General features: G+C 47.9%; 1 protein-coding gene across 1 annotated transcript in view; it reads left to right on the top strand.

Moving 5' to 3' along the window:
- Nucleotides 1-6,233, top strand: part of LOC115251977 (mucin-5AC-like) — an 8,492-nt gene extending 2,259 nt beyond the window's left edge. Inside the window, 24 exon segments of the mRNA XM_029846030.1 lie at nt 75-181; nt 261-471; nt 548-673; nt 745-862; nt 1,221-1,359; nt 1,439-1,546; nt 1,620-1,689; nt 1,767-1,904; nt 2,150-2,314; nt 2,395-2,489; nt 2,566-2,692; nt 2,773-3,025; nt 3,108-3,157; nt 3,254-3,360; nt 3,446-3,597; nt 3,703-3,841; nt 3,939-4,049; nt 4,329-4,505; nt 4,723-4,743; nt 4,746-4,964; nt 5,078-5,129; nt 5,132-5,233; nt 5,390-5,543; nt 6,074-6,233. Of these exon segments, the coding sequence (XP_029701890.1) occupies nt 75-181; nt 261-471; nt 548-673; nt 745-862; nt 1,221-1,359; nt 1,439-1,546; nt 1,620-1,689; nt 1,767-1,904; nt 2,150-2,314; nt 2,395-2,489; nt 2,566-2,692; nt 2,773-3,025; nt 3,108-3,157; nt 3,254-3,360; nt 3,446-3,597; nt 3,703-3,841; nt 3,939-4,049; nt 4,329-4,505; nt 4,723-4,743; nt 4,746-4,964; nt 5,078-5,129; nt 5,132-5,233; nt 5,390-5,543; nt 6,074-6,233 (3,101 nt within the window).
- The last annotated feature ends 8,246 nt before the right edge of the window (nt 6,234-14,479 follow it).

The raw sequence follows: 14,479 nt of genomic DNA, 5'->3' as shown, positions 1-14,479 counted from the left end.
GGCCCGGCGCCGCCACCTCGAGGATGTCCGGACATCAATATTCCTACGATTCCTACGATTGTTTTGTGCTGCAGGGATCCCGCTGACGCCCACCGACCTCGCTGAAATCTATAAGGTGAACGACCCAACGCACCTCTGCAATGAGGAGGAAGCGAAGCCAGACGTCAGCTGTGGGGAGAAGGTAAACTTCAGCCGCCCCACAAAAAAAACCAAAAAAACCCTAAAATATGATCGCTGATTCCCTCCAAACGATGTTTCAGTCCCAATGTGACGAGATCTTCGCCAGCGCTCCCTTCAGCGGCTGTGGGAATCTTCTGGACATGGACTCCTTTCGTACAGTCTGCATGAAGGACACCTGCGCCACTGAAAACAGCACCGACGCCTTACTCTGCAAAACCATCTCGGAGTTCTCCAGACAGTGCGTCTACGCCGGTGGGAAGCCCCAACAGTGGAGGAACGAAACCTTCTGCCGTAAGACCTCGTTCCAATCTGCTCCAGTATCGGAGGATGGTAGCGGAAGCAGCACTGACATGGGTGGTGTCCACAGATCACGAGTGTCCGTACAACATGGAGTACTCCGAATGCAGCAGTTCGTGTCCGGACACGTGCACGAACCCGTCTGCCAGCAAGACGTGTGACCAGCACTGCCATGATGGCTGCAGCTGCCCCGAAGGTATTCACATGCTCAACGACCTGCTTGGCAGGTGCACGTGCTCAGGGTCAACCTTGTCTGGTCCTCCTCAGGGACGGTCTTTGATGACATCGCCATGGCCGGCTGTGTTGCCCAAAACCAATGCCCCTGTGTCCACAACAACATGACGTACAGATCCGGAGAAAACTATAGTCACAGCTGTGGAATCTGGTAAGTTCATGAAGGTAGAGACGGAACAAATGCTCAGCATAGTTGGGAGTAGCGTCCTCAACGAGGCACCAGGAACAACAAGTATAACAGATGCTGTTAGCTGTGTGTGGTGTGTGTGTGGTGTGGTGTGTGTGTGTGAGTGTGTGTGGAACATAGATGGAACTTTCAGCACAATAAAGATCTTGGAAGAAAGCCATGAGGGTTATTATTTCAGACAGACACGGACCTTCTTTTTTGGTGGAGTAATTAGCATAGCGACAAATTGAACTGTGAAATTAAGAAAAGGGCATGTCTTTGAAGTCTCGGAATCGTTATTGTGTGGTGACTCAAGTGTGTGTGTGTGTGTGTGCGCTAACAGTGCTTGTCAGGGTGGTGAGTGGACTTGTTCAGATGAAAACTGTCCGGGTATCTGCTCTGTGGAGGGAGGAGCTCACATCAACACCTTTGATGGGAAGGTCTACACCTTCCATGGAGATTGTAATTACATCCTGGCTAAGGTAACGCACATTAACTAAACTACGAGTGCAGTGTATGTAGAGGGATGTGGCCTCGTCTTCTGAACCCGGTGTGTTTCAGGACAAGGACAACCGCTTCAACGTGCAAGTGAAACTGACCAAGTGTGGCCTGTCGGAGCACAGGAGCTGTCTCAAGGAAGTTACTCTGTACATAAACAGCAACAACGAGGTGGGCACACGCAGAAATACGCCCGCTTTCGTCGCCGGCTCGACTCTACAGGTCTTGTGTGCTTCTCCACCAGGTGATCAAGGTCAAGTCATCTGGGAAAGTGTTTGTGAACAGCATCGAGTCCCAGCTTCCACTCTTCAAATGTGAGTTACCCAAACTAAGCAAAGCCACAACTTCAGCTGAAAAGCATCTGAGAAAGCTTTTTTCGTTGACTTCCCAGCATACCTGAGTGTCTTCAAGCCATCCTCCTTCTACACCCTCATAAGCACCAGTTTTGGTATCAAGCTGATGGTCCAGCTGTCCCCCATAATGCAGGTCTTCGTCTCAGCCGACTCCTCGCTGAACGGCACCACCGCCGGTTCGTCTTCTTCGCCATTTTGATAGCAACACAGAAACAGACAGTACTACTACGTTAGCATCCTTAAATACACTCCACACTGTTATCTGCTATATGTGAACACCTTCCTTAGTCTTTGGTTAGCAGATTACGCCTTTAATTACACGATAATTACACCACTGTAGATAAACTTGTGGTCACCAGCAAATGAATCTGACTGGGTCAACAACCTTATCAGATTTAGAACGACTCTCTTATCTCGACAGGTTTGTGTGGGAACTTCAACAAGATCATGACCGATGACTTCACGGGCATCAGCGGCTTGGTGGAGGGAACGGCTGCGGCCTTCGCCAACAGCTGGAAAACATCGGCCAGTTGCTCGGACGTCGCACTGACCTTCGGACATCCCTGCAGCCTCAGCTTCACCAAGGGTACTGCCGGCCTCTCCTCCCGTGGCTTTTATCTGCAGAACTTCCTGTCTCACAACTCTTCCTTGTTGCACCTTCACCAGAGAACTACGCCCAGTTCTGGTGCTCCAAGCTCACAGACGCCCACGGGGTGTTTTCCCCGTGTCACTCCATCATCAATCCAGAGAAATACAAAGACGTAAGTGTGCAGACGCAGCATCCCCAGGCTCTCGTTGGAGCTCCCCTGTTCACGATCCCGCTGTGCGTCCCCACAGAACTGCATGTACGACAGCTGCTCCTGCGAGAAGAGCGAGGAGTGCATGTGCGCGGCAGTGTCTGCGTATGTGTACGCATGTTCCGCAGCAGGGATCCACATCCGTGGCTGGAGATCGACCATCTGCGGTACGTTAAACACCTGTGACCGTCACCTTCCTCGCCCGGCTCGCATTAGACGCCAACATCCCCGTTGCGTCTCCCCCCAGGCACCCTCATCAAGTGCCCAGCAGACACCGTGTACAGCTACAACATGACCGCCTGTGGCCGCTCCTGCCACTCCCTCAGCCAGACCGATTACACGTGCCAGATCAGCTTCAGTCCGGTGGACGGTTGCGGATGTGCCGAAGGGACCTACATGGATGACGACGGGCTGTGTGTGCCACGAGAGAAGTGTCCCTGCTACGATAAAGACACCGTCATCAACGCCGGAGAGGCCTACACCAAAGACGGCGTCACATGGTAAATGTGTGCAGTATGGAACAGACGCGGCTCTGGTGCCTCACTGTCCACAGCTTTATAAGGAATCCTTCTGATCTTCCAGCATCTGCAGACACGGCGCTCTCAACTGTCCCGGAGGCACACCTGAGCAATGTAGGCGTCGGCGTTTGCGCGACTGGAATGTTTCGGTTTTTTAACTGTTACAGTCACATGACCGAAGGTCATTTTTGTGCTGTGTCATCCATCCAGCGGCTTGTGTTGCACCCATGATTCACTTGGACTGTTCTGCTGCTCCACCTGGAACCACTGGTGTCGAGTGTCACAAGAGCTGTGGCAATTTGGACATGCCTCCATGTGTATGTACACACACACACACACACACACACGTATATAAGTGTGTAGACGCGTGGCATTTATTCTCTCCTTTCTGGCTGAGTGCAGATAAGCACGGGCTGCACGTCGGGCTGTGTGTGTCCTGACGGCCTGGTGTCCGATGGAGCAGGAGGCTGCATCAATGAGACCAGTTGTCCGTGTGTGCACAGCGGCCAGCTGTACCAGCCTGGGGAGTCACTGACCGTGGACTGCAACACCTGGTGTGTCCACAGTTACTCTCTCACACACACACACACACACACACGCTGGCACGGGAATAGAAGCGAGAGGGATTGAAAGTGCGTGTCTGGTTGGTGTTCCCACAGCTACTGCAGCGAGCGCAAGTTCGTATGTACCCGCAACGAGTGCGATGCGGTCTGTGGGATCTATGGGGACGGTCACTACACCACATTTGACGACAAGAGGTTTGACTTCAACGGGCAGTGTGAATACACACTTGTGCAGGTATGTCGGCCACGCGCCGCTCTGCTCTGAGTGAAGGTGTTGGGATGTGTCGCTCTGTTGGGAACGAGGCGTTGACGGGGCGTTGCGCTGTCCTCAGGACCACTGCGGCGCTGCTCAGAACAACGGCAGCTTCAGGATTCTGACAGAGAACGTTCTGTGTGGGACCACAGGAACCACCTGCTCCAAGGCCCTCAAGATCTTTGTGGAGGTAAAAATCCACGTTCAGTAACAATCAAATGAATCAACAGGGTTTCAGCTGGCATTTATTGGTGATTTGATGAGTTCCAATGACACAGTAACATTGTGCGACTAAAGAATCTCAATGGCTGATCTCTTGTTCCTGCTCTCATCCTGCTGAAATGATGCCGCATGGAATTGAATTCAACATTCCACATTTGCTGTTACCGTCGAGACAATGAGTGATCAGACGTTTGCGCCTCACTAGTAACCAGTAAGAATGAGAATTGTTTCATCTACATTTCAACAGGACAGTGAATTCCTCCTCCAGGATGAGAAGTTCACTGTGGTGAAAGGAAGCAACACGGTGCTCCCATTCCAGATACGCAGGATGGGGCTTTACATGGTGGTGACAGTCAAACTTGGAGTTGTGGTCATGTGGGACCAGAAGACAAGTGTCTTTGTTAAACTCAGTCCAAAGTACCAGGTAAACCTGTGTTGTAATTAAGATTAAGATTAAGATTAAGATGAACTTTATTCATCCCCGTGGGGAAATTGAATTATAGTAGCAGCGTATGCAGAGTAAAGAGACAGAAAAAAAATAAAATAAATACAGATAAGATTAGAATGTTATAAGCATATATAATTGTTATTACATGTATTATTACTGATGGTGTGCGTAACAAGAATGTCTTCCCCGGCAGGGTAAAGTGTGCGGACTGTGCGGGGAAACAACGACGGCAACAGCAAAAATGATTTCACCACGCGCTCCCATGAAACCGTTACAGATGTTCTAACGTTTGGTAACAGCTGGAAGGTTTCATCCAGCTGCCCAGATGCCGAGCTGGTCACTAATCCTTGTTCCAAGAACCGTTACCGAGCCGCCTGGTCCATGAAACAGTGTAGCGTCATCACTAGCGCCACCTTCCAGACTTGTCACTTAAAGGTACCATGAAAAGTACTCACAACTTTGCTTTCCTCCAACTGAAATGGGTGCTGGATGTTTCTGGGATGTTCTGATGCCGCTGCAGCTGAAGAGATCACTGTTGTGTGTTTAAGGTTGACCCGGGTCCATACTTCGACTCTTGTGTCAGAGACTCGTGTGCTTGTGACAGGGGGGGGACTGTGAATGTCTCTGCACTGCTGTTGCTTCCTACGCCAAAGCCTGTAATGAAGCTGGCGCCTGCATCAAGTGGAGAACTCCAAAGCTTTGTCGTATGTGCAATTATCTTCCTTTAGCATCAAATGCACTTGGATCAGAACTCGACAGAGAGAGAGTGTAGTTTGCAGAGGAAAATCAGCATTCAGTCTTTTTAACTTTAGCTACATTACAGGGATAACGGGTATAACATTATTTCAACATTTTTCCAGCTATTTCTGCGATTACTATAAACAACGATGGCAACTGTGAGTGGCACTACAAGCCTTGTGGAGTTGACTGTATGAAGACGTGTAGGAATCCCTCCGGAAACTGTTCCACCCTCATCAGCCTGTGGAAGGTACAGTGGAATAATCTGGGCATTAAGTGGGATTCAAATGATATATAGCAATAAGGAGAACTGGTTTGAACTCATCACACAGAAAACTGTTTACAATAAAAATGGGAAAGAAAACATTCAAGTCAAGTCTGGTCTCATATGACACCGATGTGTAGTACAACATTCACATTCAACCAAAATAATCATTTCTGTTCATTTACACCATGTTAAATATCAATTATTATCTGACCATTTCCTGTTTGTGTAGTTGAACTAAAATATTCTGTGTCACGTTCGGCAACCACGAGCTCTTGACAAACACATTCGAATGTAATGTGACTCTGAGCAGCTGGAAAATTTGGTCAAAATATGATGTGGAGTCAAATTTGAATCTCACCGCTTACAGAAATTTGGGCGACATCGTGGAAGATTAATGGATTGATTTAGAGATATTTAATCAGCAATTTTCGCATACATTTCAATTAAAAAAAGATTTGGGTGAATTTTGTGGATTAGCCATTATCGGACTACATTCAGTCAGTTTTCTCTTGATCCAAACCTGTTAATGTTGCTGCAGGCTACCCGCAGTGTCCTCCATCCAAGCCCTTCTTGACGAAGACAGCATGATGTGCGTCTCCTGGGAACAATGTGGCTGCTATGATGACAAAGGACACCATTACGACATTGGTGAAAAGACCGAGTCAGAAACTGTTATGATTGGTACGTTCACTTCCTGAAGTAGCCATGTAGGTATGATGCAGGTGGGGTGAAGGCCTAGCAAAAACATGGATGAGTGGATCATCAGCTGCTATTATCCAGCAGCAGCGAGGAAAATAAAATGACAAGCAAAATTTTACAGGAGCAAGAAGAACTTTACAAAGCAGTAGCTGAAGTGATAGAAATAATAATGACAAAAGCTGTCACAACCAAAAGAGGGGAGTCAATACTCCATAGAGCATCTGTGACACTCATTTCACAAGTGAGGGCAGCAGCTGCTTTATTGTTCAGACATCAATGTTCAAGATTTTGTTTAAATCAAGGTAAAAGATAATTCAAATCTAAGACAAAGAGCAAAGCTAAAATGTAGAAAGGGCATTTGTGTGAAGGTCAGCAACATTAGGAAACATTTATATTATAGTTCAAATTAATACATGTTAAAGATCAATATATACTGACAATTTCCTTCTATGCAACAGTTCGTGCACTGTCAGTGGATTAAGATGCAACTACAATGTGACCTGTAAGTAAGACAAAATGTACAGTACAAAATGTAAGAAAAAATACAATTGCTTTACATCTAATTTTTGTTAACATATTCAAACTGCACAGTTTCTAAATTGCCCTACTTTTTACATAAAAACAAGAATTTTACATTAGTGCATCAGGCAAATCCTGACAAATGTACTGGTGTAAAGTTAATAGGGATGTTTTCTGTGTTTATATGCTAAAAATGATGCTTAAAATTTCCCATTTCCAGTGTGTAAATGCTATCAACGGAAAAATATACAATATGGAGAAACCATTTACAACACCACGGATGGCCTTGGAAACTGCATCACAGCTGTATGTGGAGAAAATGGAAACATAATTAGAAAAATGACTGCCTGCTTAACAACACACCAAGCCCAACAACAACACCTTTTGTATTCAGCACATCTGGACCAACCTCGGTTGTGAATCATGAAAATTTCTCCTTTAAGTTATACTTTAAAATGGAATTGTCATGGTATATATTTAACCAGTGAAAACTAAAATTACTATCTGGTTTTAACACAGGTATTACCACTGGGCCAGTTACTGCCTCTACAACCACTGTTGGTGAAACCACCACAGTTGGAAGTGGCACAACTGCAAGTCCAGAAACAACAGTTGTTACATCCACATCATCTGTTGTCACCACAACCGTAAAAGCTACAGGATCAACAACGCAGGGAACCACAACCCAGCCTGGAGAGACCACAACTTCAAAAGAAACAACTGTAAGCACTAAGACAACACCAGGAACACAAGTCACCACTGGGCCAGTTACTGCCTCTACAACTGCTGTTGTTGAAACCACCACCACAGTTGGAAGTGGCACAACCGCAAGTCCAGAAACAGCAGTTGTTACATCCACACCATCTGTTGTCACCACAACCGAAAAGCTACAGGATCAAACGCAGGGAACCACAACCCAGCCTGGAGAGACCACAACTTCAAAAGAAACAACTGTAAGCACTAAGACAACACCAGGAACACAAGTCACCACTGGGCCAGTTACTGCCTCTACAACTGCTGTTGTTGAAACCACCACCACAGTTGGAAGTGGCACAACCGCAAGTCCAGAAACAACAGTTGTACATCCACACCATCTGTTGTCACCACAACCGTAAAAGCTACAGGATCAACAACGCAGGGAACCACAACCCAGCCTGGAGACCAACTTCAAAAGAAACAACTGTAAGCACTAAGACAAACCAGGAACACAAGTCACCACTGGGCCAGTTACTGCCTCTACAACTGCTGTTGTTGAAACCACCACCACAGTTGGAAGTGGCACAACCGCAAGTCCAGAAACAACAGTTGTTACATCCACACCATCTGTTGTCACCACAACCGTAAAAGCTACAGGATCAACAACGCAGGGAACCACAACCCAGCCTGGACAGACCACAGCTTCAAAAGAAACAACTGTAAGCACTAAGACAACACCAGGAACACAAGTCACCACTGGGCCAGTTACTGCCTCTACAACTGCTGTTGTTGAAACCACCACCACAGTTGGAAGTGGCACAACCGCAAGTCCAGAAACAACAGTTGTTACATCCACACCATCTGTTGTCACCACAACCGTAAAAGCTACAGGATCAACAACGCAGGGAACCACAACCCAGCCTGGACAGACCACAGCTTCAAAGAAACAACTGTAAGCAGTAAGACAACACCAGGAACACAAGTCACCACTGGGCCAGTTACTGCCTCTACAACTGCTGTTGTTGAAACCACCACCACAGTTGGAAGTGGCACAACCGCAAGTCCAGAAACAACAGTTGTTACATCCACACCATTGTTGTCACCACAACCGTAAAAGCTACAGGAACAACAACGCAGGGAACCACAACCCAGCCTGGACAGACCACAGCTTCAAAAGAAACAACTGTAAGCACTAAGACAACACCAGGAACACAAGTCACCACTGGGCCAGTTACTGCCTCTACAACTGCTGTTGTGAAACCACCACCACAGTTGGAAGTGGCACAACCGCAAGTCCAGAAACAACAGTTGTTGATCCACACCATCTGTTGTCACCACAACCGTAAAAGCTACAGGATCAACAACGCAGGGAACCACAACCCAGCCTGGACAGACCACAGCTTCAAAAGAAACAACTGTAAGCACTAAGACAACACCAGGAACACAAGTCACCACTGGGCCAGTCACTGCCTCTACAACTGCTGTTGTTGAAACCACACCACAGTTGGAAGTGGCACAACCGCAAGTCCAGAAAAACAACAGTTGTTACATCCACACCATCTGTTGTCACCACAACCGTAAAAGCTACAGGAACAACAACGCAGGGAACCACAACCCAGCCTGGACAGACCACAGCTTCAAAAGAAACAACTGTAAGCACTAAGACAACACCAGGAACACAAGTCACCACTGGGCCAGTTACTGCCTCTACAACTGCTGTTGTTGAAACCACCACCACAGTTGGAAGTGGCACAACCGCAAGTCCAGAAACAACAGTTGTTACATCCACACCATCTGTTGTCACCACAACCGTAAAAGCTACAGGAACAACAACGCAGGGAACCACAACCCAGCCTGGACAGACCACAGCTTCAAAAGAAACAACTGTAAGCACTAAGACAACACCAGGAACACAAGTCACCACTGGGCCAGTTACTGCCTCTACAACTGCTGTTGTTGAAACCACCACAAGTTGGAAGTACCACAACCGCAAGTCCAGAAACAACAGTTGTTACATCCACACCATCTGTTGTCACCACAACCGTAAAAGCTACAGGATCAACAACGCAGGGAACCACAACCCAGCCTGGACAGACACAGCTTCAAAAGAAACAACTGTAAGCACTAAGACAACACCAGGAACACAGGTCACCACTGGGCCAGTTCACTGCCTCTACAACTGCTGTTGTTGAAACCACCACCACAGTTGGAAGTGGCACAACCGCAAGTCCAGAAACAACAGTTGTTACATCCACACCATCTTGTCACCACAACCGTAAAAGCTACAGGAACAACAACGCAGGGAACCACAACCCAGCCTGGACAGACCACAGCTTCAAAAGAAACAACTGTAAGCACTAAGACAACACCAGGAACACAAGTCACCACTGGGCCAGTTACTGCCTCTACAACTGCTGTTGTTGAAACCACCACCACAGTTGGAAGTGGCACAACCGCAAGTCCAGAAACAACAGTTGTTACATCCACACCATCTGTTGTCACCACAACCGTAAAGCTACAGGAACAACAACGCAGGGAACCACAACCCAGCCTGGACAGACCACAGCTTCAAAAGAAACAACTGTAAGCACTAAGACAACACCAGGAACACAAGTCACCACTGGGCCAGTTACTGCCTCTACAACTGCTGTTGTTGAAACCACCACCACAGTTGGAAGTGGCACAACCGCAAGTCCAGAAACAACAGTTGTTACATCCACACCATCTGTTGTCACCACAACCGTAAAAGCTACAGGATCAACAACGCAGGGAACCACAACCCAGCCTGGACAGACCACAGCTTCAAAAGAAACAACTGTAAGCACTAAGACAACACCAGGAACACAAGTCACCACTGGGCCAGTTACTGCCTCTACAACTGCTGTTGTTGAAACCACCACCACAGTTGGAAGTGGCACAACCGCAAGTCCAGAAACAACAGTTGTTACATCCACACCATCTGTTGTCACCACAACCGTAAAAGCTACAGGAACAACAACGCAGGGAACCACAACCCAGCCTGGACAGACCACAGCTTCAAAAGAAACAACTGTAAGCACTAAGACAACACCAGGACACAAGTCACCACTGGGCCAGTTACTGCCTCTACAACTGCTGTTGTTGAAACCACCACCACAGTTGGAAGTGGCACAACCGCAAGTCCAGAAACAACAGTTGTTACATCCACACCATCTGTTGTCACCACAACCGTAAAAGCTACAGGATCAACAACGCAGGGAACCACAACCCAGCCTGGACAGACCACAGCTTCAAAAGAACAACTGTAAGCACTAAGACAACACCAGGAACACAAGTCACCACTGGGCCAGTACTGCCTCTACAACTGCTGTTGTTGAAACCACCACCACAGTTGGAAGTGGCACAACCGCAAGTCCAGAAACAACAGTTGTTACATCCACACCATCTGTTGTCACCACAACCGTAAAAGCTACAGGAACAACAACGCAGGGAACCACAACCCAGCCTGGACAGACCACAGCTTCAAAAGAAACAACTGTAAGCACTAAGACAACACCAGGAACACAAGTCACCACTGGGCCAGTTACTGCCTCTACAACTGCTGTTGTTGAAACCACCACCACAGTTGGAAGTGGCACAACCGCAAGTCCAGAAACAACAGTTGTTACATCCACACCATCTGTTGTCACCACAACCGTAAAAGCTACAGGAACAACAACGCAGGGAACCACAACCCAGCCTGGACAGACCACAGCTTCAAAAGAAACAACTGTAAGCACTAAGACAACACCAGGAACACAAGTCACCACTGGGCCAGTTACTGCCTCTACAACTGGTTGTTGAAACCACCACCACAGTTGGAAGTGGCACAACCGCAAGTCCAGAAACAACAGTTGTTACATCCACACCATCTGTTGTCACCACAACCGTAAAGCTACAGGATCAACAACGCAGGGAACCACAACCCAGCCTGGACAGACCACAGCTTCAAAAGAAACAACTGTAAGCACTAAGACAACACCAGGAACACAAGTCACCACTGGGCCAGTACTGCCTCTACAACTGCTGTTGTTGAAACCACCACCACAGTTGGAAGTGGCACAACCGCAAGTCCAGAAACAACAGTTGTTACATCCACACCATCTGTTGTCACCACAACCGTAAAAGCTACAGGAACAACAACGCAGGGAACCACAACCCAGCCTGGACAGACCACAGCTTCAAAAGAAACAACTGTAAGCACTAAGACAACACCAGGAACACAAGTCACCACTGGGCCAGTTACTGCCTCTACAACTGCTGTTGTTGAAACCACCACCACAGTTGGAAGTGGCACAACCGCAAGTCCAGAAACAACAGTTGTTACATCCACACCATCTGTTGTCACCACAACCGTAAAAGCTACAGGATCAACAACGCAGGGAACCACAACCCAGCCTGGACAGACCACAGCTTCAAAAGAAACAACTGTAAGCACTAAGACAACACCAGGAACACAGGTCACCACTGGGCCAGTTACTGCCTCTACAACTGCTGTTGTTGAAACCACCACCACATTGGAAGTGGCACAACCGCAAGTCCAGAAACAACAGTTGTTACATCCACACCATCTGTTGTCACCACAACCGTAAAAGCTACAGGAACAACAACGCAGGGAACCACAACCCAGCCTGGACAGACCACAGCTTCAAAAGAAACAACTGTAAGCACTAAGACAACACCAGGAACACAAGTCACCACTGGGCCAGTACTGCCTCTACAACTGCTGTTGTTGAAACCACCACCACAGTTGGAAGTGGCACAACCGCAAGTCCAGAAACAACAGTTGTTACATCCACACAATTGTTGTCACCACAACCGTAAAAGCTACAGGATCAACAACGCAGGGAACCACAACCCAGCCTGGACAGACCACAGCTTCAAAAGAAACAACTGTAAGCACTAAGACAACACCAGGAACACAGTCACCACTGGGCCAGTACTGCCTCTACAACTGCTGTTGTTGAAACCACCACCACAGTTGGAAGTGGCACAACCGCAAGTCCAGAAACAACAGTTGTTACATCCACACCATCTGTTGTCACCACAACCGTAAAAGCTACAGGAACAACAACGCAGGGAACCATAACCCAGCCTGGACAGACCACAGCTTCAAAGAAACAACTGTAAGCACTAAGACAACACCAGGAACACAAGTCACCACTGGGCCAGTTACTGCCTCTACAACTGCTGTTGTTGAAACCACCACCACAGTTGGAAGTGGCACCACCGCAAGTCCAGAAACAACAGTTGTTACATCCACACCATCTGTTGTCACCACAACCGTAAAAGCTACAGGATCAACAACGCAGGGAACCACAACCCAGCCTGGACAGACCACAGCTTCAAAAGAAACAACTGTAAGCACTAAGACAACACCAGGAACACAAGTCACCACTGGGCCAGTTACTGCCTCTACAACTGCTGTTGTTGAAACCACCACCACAGTTGGAAGTAGCACAACCGCAAGTCCAGAAACAACAGTTGTTACATCCACACCATCTGTTGTCACCACAACCGTAAAAGCTACAGGACAACAACGCAGGGAACCACAACCCAGCCTGGACAGACCACAGCTTCAAAAGAAACAACTGTAAGCACTAAGACAACACCAGGAACACAAGTCACCACTGGGCCAGTACTGCCTCTACAACTGCTGTTGTTGAAACCACCACCACAGTTGGAAGTGGCACAACCGCAAGTCCAGAAACAACAGTTGTTACATCCACACCATCAGTTGTCACCACAACCGTAAAAGCTACAGGAACAACAACGCAGGGAACCACAACCCAGCCTGGACAGACCACAGCTTCAAAAGAAACAACTGTAAGCACTAAGACAACACCAGGAACACAAGTCACCACTGGGCCAGTTACTGCCTCTACAACTGCTGTTGTTGAAACCACCACCACAGTTGGAAGTGGCACCACCGCAAGTCCAGAAACAACAGTTGTTACATCCACACCATCTGTTGTCACCACAACCGTAAAAGCTACAGGACAACAACCCAGGGAACCACAACCCAGCCTGGACAGACCACAGCTTCAAAAGAAACAACTATAAGCACTAAGACAACACCAGGAACACAGTCACCACTGGGCCAGTTACTGCCTCTACAACTGCTGTTGTTGAAACCACCACCACAGTTGGAAGTGGCACCACCGCAAGTCCAGAAACAACAGTTGTTACATCCACACCATCTGTTGTCACCACAACCGTAAAAGCTACAGGAACAACAACGCAGGGAACCACAACCCAGCCTGGACAGACCACAGCTTCAAAAGAAACAACTGTAAGCACTAAGACAACACCAGGAACACAAGTCACCACTGGGCCAGTTACTGCCTCTACAACTGCTGTTGTTGAAACCACCACCACAGTTGGAAGTGGCACAACCGCAAGTCCAGAAACAACAGTTGTTACATCCACACCATCTGTTGTCACCACAACCGTAAAAGCTACAGGAACAACAACGCAGGAACCACAACCCAGCCTGGACAGACCACAGCTTCAAAAGAAACAACTGTAAGCACTAAGACAACACCAGGAACACAAGTCACCACTGGGCCAGTTACTGCCTCTACAACTGCTGTTGTTGAAACCACCACCACAGTTGGAAGTGGCACAACCGCAAGTCCAGAAACAACAGTTGTTACATCCACACCATCTGTTGTCACCACAACCGTAAAAGCTACAGGAACAACAACGCAGGGAACCACAACCCAGCCTGGACAGACCACAGCTTCAAAAGAAACAACTGTAAGCACTAAGACAACACCAGGAACACAAGTCACCACTGGGCCAGTTACTGCCTCTACAACTGCTGTTGTTGAAACCACCACCACAGTTGGAAGTGGCACAACCGCAAGTCCAGAAACAACAGTTGTTACATCCACACCATCTGTTGTCACCACAACCGTAAAAGCTACAGGAACAACAACGCAGGGAACCACAACCCAGCCTGGACAGACCACAGCTTCAAAAGAAACAACTGTAAGCACTAAGACAACAC

Source organism: Takifugu rubripes, chromosome 13 (assembly GCF_901000725.2).
Source record: "Takifugu rubripes chromosome 13, fTakRub1.2, whole genome shotgun sequence".
Classification (NCBI taxonomy): Eukaryota; Metazoa; Chordata; class Actinopteri; order Tetraodontiformes; family Tetraodontidae; genus Takifugu; species Takifugu rubripes.
The sequence above is the reverse complement of the archived record's forward strand: the minus strand, read 5'-3'. Positions and strand labels throughout refer to the sequence as shown.